At 41.2% G+C, this 6,451-nt stretch overlaps 1 protein-coding gene across 1 annotated transcript; it reads left to right on the plus strand.

Annotated features, from left to right (window-relative positions):
* Positions 1–1,193: 1,193 nt before the first annotated feature.
* On the plus strand, positions 1,194–6,125 carry LOC132162092 (putative disease resistance protein At4g19050). Its single transcript, XM_059572342.1, has 2 exons — positions 1,194–1,331; positions 2,098–6,125. The coding sequence occupies exon 2, from the start codon at positions 2,100–2,102 to the stop codon at positions 5,814–5,816; it is 3,717 nt and encodes a 1,238-aa protein (XP_059428325.1). The 5' UTR covers positions 1,194–1,331; positions 2,098–2,099; the 3' UTR covers positions 5,817–6,125.
* Positions 6,126–6,451: the final 326 nt, after the last annotated feature.

Here is a 6,451-nt window from a genome sequence, read left to right on the forward strand (position 1 = left end):
TTGATTTTTTTTCTTTTTTCCTCAATCTTAATTAATGATGAATAAAGCATTTAGTAAAAAACCATAGTGTGGTACCCAAAGATTTCAAATGCGAATGCCCAAGATCAACAAGTTACACGAAATTCGTAGATTACAATTTGCATCTGTCGAGAATTCCAAAACTGAATAGTATTGAGGTTTGACTGGCATCTCTACAGATTTCAGATGCTAGGGAATTTGTCGAAGGTCTTTCATTTCATGGTTAGATGGACAAGGATCCTGACTTTCTACATATCCAAAATTTTATTTTTTCCAATTTCTATTTTTTATTCTCTGTTTTTATCTTCATTTTATGTGATACACTGAATGTTTTGTTTTGTTTTGTTTTGTTTTTTTTTTTTTTATGATTATGCCTTTGAAGTTTGTGAGCCATATATATTGGTAACTATCCAATTGGTTTCATACAAAAATCTCAATTTCCGAAGCTTCAACATCCCCGGTTGGAGGAAATGTAGGGAACCATTCTGGATTCAGTCAAATGGGGTGGTCAGAAATGGAGGGGATCACACAACTACACAAGGAAGTCCCAAGAAAACCATGATTGGGCCCATAAACACCCAATTGGTTTGATGCTGAGCAGTTTGAACCCAGGTTTCCTGGCAATGCCGTTTCTCTCACTCTTGGTCTTCCCCACTCGCCCTGTCCGGGACCCATCATACATTTATCCCTTAACAGAACATTCAATTGGAAAGAAGAGTGGATATCGGTGAACCAAATGAGTTCGGTGCCCTAACCACTTCCAACCCTCACTCCTCAGATGCGTAAGAAAACATCAACATTCAGAACCCAAAAGGGTATTGGGGCACAATTGTTGCCTCACTTTGTGGCGCCTCAATAAGAGCCAGAAGAAATGAGATTGGGATACTTTGAACTTTGAAGTAATAATACGCGGCACTAGTTTCAGTACTTGTAGCAGTAACGAAGAAGAAGTAGCACTAACGATGTCGTTTGGTTCATTTTATATTTATTGGATATCAACCTTGTGACGCCCCTTTATAATTTTATTTGCCACTTCATACCACAGACGATCTTATTTTAAGGAGCCTATGAAAATGAATCCACGTGACCATGTCTCTGTCAATTATTGAAGGATAAACTGGTAACTTGCGGAACCGCTTTCTATGTTGCAAAGCCGCAGTTGACTGAAGAAGAGACTTTGCAAGAGTTGACTGAAGGAGACTTGCGATAATAATTGTAAACCAGATACCATACAAACGCTCCTGAATTCTGATCAATCTCTGGGAGGGAGAAGAGCTGTTTTGATTTCGAAAATCCACCTCAAGACGCACCAGGTTTTGCTCGCTCTCTTTGCTGCCAATGTTGCGTGTTTGTTTTCTGCTTTCCTTTCTGTTGCCCATGTTTCTGAGCGTAGACTTCTAGTTCTAGATCACAGATTTTGTCTCATCTCTGTCTCTTTCTCTATCTCCGACCATCTGTATTTGCAGAGATGTTGGAGAGCGTTTCACTCGTAGATCTTGCTGTTTTTTGTTTTGTTTTTTTTTTTTTTTTTTCATTCTTCAAAAAGTCGTGAAATTTCTCAACACCCTCGTTCAGATCTTTGGCCTGATGAATGTCCATGCTTCATTTGTTAGCAAAAAATGTGAATTTAATCTAATCATCGGATAATTGAAATAGGAGAACAATATGGGAGTCGGGTTTGAATTCAAAATTTTGATACCAAAAGCTGAACAGAGAATTATTTTTCTGCACCATAAATTCCCAGCACGAAAATCCTGAAAACATTGGACCATTGTGTGTGCTTTTCTTTGTACAACAAGATGGTGGGTAGTGGGTACATGGTAAATTATGTCGAAATGTTGATACATTTCGAAGCAGAGTTGTGAAAGTTTGATCCTTTTTTAGATTTTGTGAACAAAAAAAGGTACCTATGACATTCACCATGTACTGGGAGTTACTGATCCAACAATATCTTCTATGGAATGTGGGAAATGATTCTGTTCTAGGAATTGGGTGGACCTTGACATACGTATCTGCTAAAACAAACTGTAATTCTTTTGATCTTTGTAAAAGTTGTAACGTTCAATTTTTTGTTATCAGCAATGGCCTCGGGACATGCAGATCTGAAAAAGAGAATACTAGAACTGTTAAAGAGAGAAGATGTGAAAACAATTGTTCTCACTGGGGATGCTGGAGTAGGGAAAACATGGATTGCCAAAAAGATAAGTGATTTATGTGTTGGCAGCGAGGACTTATCTTACATGGCCCTTTGGGTGTTTCTGAATGATCAGCGATATGAAAGTAAGTCTCTTCAGTTGTCTCTACTTCCCACTACTGGGGAGTGGGAAGATAATGCTAGTAAGGAGGAGGAGCCAAAAGAGGAAAGCCTAGAAAGCTTGAAAGAGAAGGTATGCAAGGAGCTTGAAGCAAAGAGACCTAAAACGCCTGATGAAAAGAAGTTTCTTCTCCTAATTCTGGATGGTGTTCCTGACACAACGAATGAAGATGACATTCTGACTGAGCTAAAAGCCGATCTACAACTGAATGAGGGAACTTCGTATAAGGTTTTAATCACTAGAAGATCAAAAGAGCCTGTGAAGGAAGCAAGTGAGATTGAGAGCAAGGAAATGAAACAAGTGATAGAGATTCCCCCCTTGCCTGATAAGGGTTTGACTCTGCTTGAGGAAAGAGTCACTGAAAAGGTTAAGGAGATTGCTGGTTTTCCAAAATGTGCAGAAGAAATTGCCAAAAAGAGTAAGGGTTTGCCAGCTGCAATCAACATTATAGCAGGAACCTTAAATCGCATTGGAGAGCTTGATTCCGGGAATCTGACATTGAAAAGTGCTCTGGAAAAAGCAGCTACATGTGAGGATGGAGCTGATGGTGTAAACCCACTAGTGCCCTCCGCGTATGACATGCTGCCTAGCAGTGATATGGGTTTGATCAAATGCTGGTGGTACCTGCACTTCATTCTCAAACGTGGTGGAGTTCATTACGATGAGTTGATAGTTTATTGGATATTGGAAGGATATTTAGATCCTGTTGAACTTGTTGAGGAGGCCTACAAAGAGGGACATCGCCTTTTGATGGATCTCATAGATCGCCACATGCTTAAAATACAAGCTGGTAGCAACTTTGTCATGGGAGGATTGGCACTTACAGTTCCTGATTATCTCCGAGATGGTTATGAAGGTACTTCCTGTCTAGGATTGGCTAGAGTGTTTGAGGGTGACGATTGGCCAGGTTTCGGGAGAATCACACAGGTGGATGGTATGATAAAAACACCCTCCAATATGGAGGCGTCCAATATTAAGGAAAGATGGAATAAAGTTTCCACGCTGCTCATCAATGGAACCCGTCTCCGCAGGGAAGTTCCCGATAAATTCTTTGAGCCAATGCAGGGACTCCAAGTTCTTGTGCTTTTTGATCCTACCTTCAAAGTACTGCCCTCAACGTTGTCTAAAATGCACGAGCTTCGTATGCTTGTGCTCAGGGGATGTGATCCGCTGGAGGACATTGATTCCATCAAAGGACTTGAGTCACTCACAGTTCTGGAGATATCTGGTGCTACCTCCTTGAGGAAGAATATTCCGGATGATTTTTTTGAGAAAATGAGTAAACTGCGAAGCCTCAATCTCTCTGCAGCCCAGATCAAATCTCTGCCTTCTTCAGTCTCCGGCCTGACTGAGCTCCGGTGGCTCATCCTGAGGGGGTGCTCTAGCTTGGAAACACTGCCAAGACTAAAGAAACTTACAAACCTCCAGATGCTTGATCTCTCTCGGGCTAGCGAATTGAAAAAATTTGAAGACGTCACATTGAAATCACTTGAGAAACTACGAATCCTTGACATTTCCGAAACCGAGCTTGGCCGATTGCCAATCCTTGGCACTCTTGAAAATCTTACTAGACTCTCATTAAGATGCTGTCAATGCTTACCTAGACTGTCCATGCTAAAGGCATTGTCTCACCTCCAAATTCTTGATCTTTCGGGTGCTGATAAGTTGAAGGAAATCCCGGATGAATCCTTGCACGAAAAGCCTGACCTCAAGATCCTTCATCTCTCTAAAACTTCAATCACTAATTTACCTTTCAATTTTGAGAAGCTCTCTAATCTTGAGTTCCTTGATCTTTCTTATAACCCTTATTTGGTGAAAATCGAAGACAACACCTTCGGACATCTGAAAAACCTCCGTCATCTTAACCTCTCCTCGAACATCAAAATTGAAAATCTGCCTTCACTTTCCAACCTTTGTAAACTTGAAGTTCTTAATCTTTCTGGTTGTAGTGCTCTGACAAAAATAGCAGATCAATCTTTTGAGCACATGACTCGCCTTCACCGCCTCCAACTCTCTGAAACTCAGATTGAATCCCTGCCGTCCCTTTCCAAACAATTCGACCTCCGTCAGCTCGATTTATCTGGTGCACAGCTTCTGAAAGAAACTGATGCTGACTTCTTGAAGAATATGAACCGCCTTCAGATTCTCAACCTATCAGGGACGGGTCTCCCGTTACCTTCCCTCTCCAATCTCACTAACCTCACCCAGCTTTCCCTTAGAGGTTGTTCACTCTCAGAATCGGAGCCAAATTTTGGAGAACATAAAAAGCTGGAGGTTCTTGATCTTTCGGAGACACAGATTACTTCTCTACCCTCCCTTGGAAATCTTACCAGTCTCCGGGAGCTTAAGTTAAGAGGGTGTTCGGGCTTAAAGGAGCTTCCAGATCTAAACTCGCTGATCCATTTGGAGGTTCTTGATTTGTGGGGGACCGGAATCAAAGGATTTCCCTATGAGATCTCAGAATTGACAAGTTTAAAGCACGTTGGTCTGCCAGACATGACGGGTGTTGAAAAGATCGAGTGGGTTAGGATAAAGCGCCTGCCGGAGGAGATAAACTGGGCTGAGTGCGGCATCCTCAAGCACTGTAAAAACGGGCCTTGCATATCTCTGAGTGCTACCCAACTTTCTGGAATTCTCAAGGACCATCCTGATCAGTTAGGGAATCTCGAAAAATTTTACATCTCTGTGTCCGCCCCTCTTAAGGAGGAAGGTGGTGCTAGAGATATCGATTGGCACAGAATTGACCCTTCCTTGAGAAATATCTACCTGCAGAAATTTGCAGTTCCGGAAGAGGGTGGACGGTTTCTGGAAATTGTTGGATTCGATAGTTTTCCTGATGCTATCGAGGGTGCCATCGTAGAAGCAGAGTACATTGCTTTGATTCGCAACAAGTTCATGGAATCCTTGTCAGGCTTAGCTGCGGGTTTGAAGGCAGTGAACGAGGGCGTGACGGCAATGAAAGGCTGCACGGTGGAGAAGTGCACCGAAATGGAGTCCATTTTTGGCGGAGAAGAGACAGAAGTCAAAATGCTGAAAAATCTAGAGACTCTGAGGGCGTCAAACCTTCCAAAGTTGAAGAGTGTCGTCTCCATTGGGACGGAGAAAGTTGGAGGGTTTGAAAATCTGAAAGAGTTATATCTGGATTGTTGCCCATTGCTGGAATTTGTGTTTCCATCATCCCAGCAGCCAGAAAATATTGAAATCCTCGAACTCAAATTCTGTGACAAATTGAAGACTCTGTTTGAGTCTGAACCACCGACAGAAACAGAACGTAAACTGCCGAAATTGAAGAAACTGCATCTCGTGGAACTGCCAGAGTTAACCAGCATTGGAGTGCCAGAGTCGATGAGCGTTGGGGATATATTTCCATATATCAACTCAATCAAAGTTTGGGAATGCCCGAAGATCAACAACTTGGACGAAATTTCTGGATTGACACCTGATTCTGTCAAGAATTCCAAAGTTGAAGACTATTGTGGTTGAACGGGCATCTCTACAGAATTCAGATGCTAAGGGAGTTTGTTGAAGCTCTTTCATGGTTAATTTGTCAAGGAATCCGATTATTCATACTCTTGGTATGTGTTCAAACATTTTGAAACATTGTATCGGGAATTATACTTTTCTTGATTGCCCCAGACTGCAAATCTAGTGAGCAAGTGCTGAGTTCATGGATCAGAACTCGACCACTAATCAAGTACCAGGTGGGACATGTTTATGTTTTAGATTTGGAGACCTTTTGTCTCACTTGGTTTTAGAATTTGTTGGAATTGTTATTGTGGACTTTGGAAATTGTATTTGATTTATCATCCACCATGCATAACCTGCCAGACGTTTTTTTTTTGAAGCAATTCTAAAAAAGTAATGTTGTACACTTTTCCGCTCCTATTTTTAATCATTATTAGATTAAAATTTAATAATAATTTTTCATAAATTTAATGGTGATTTTAAAAATTACGTCAGAAAGTATGAGAATGGAAGTGTAAGAGTGGGAGCGTGCATATCATTACTCATTTTGAAATGATGCATTTCAATTTCATATAGGAGTAAATTTGTCACAAGAAAATGCCCCATTCTGATCATGTGCCACTCACTTGCGCCGTTACTATTAATACTAATGG

The sequence above is a fragment of the Corylus avellana genome, chromosome ca9 (assembly GCF_901000735.1).
Source record: "Corylus avellana chromosome ca9, CavTom2PMs-1.0".
Lineage (NCBI taxonomy): Eukaryota > Viridiplantae > Streptophyta > Magnoliopsida > Fagales > Betulaceae > Corylus > Corylus avellana.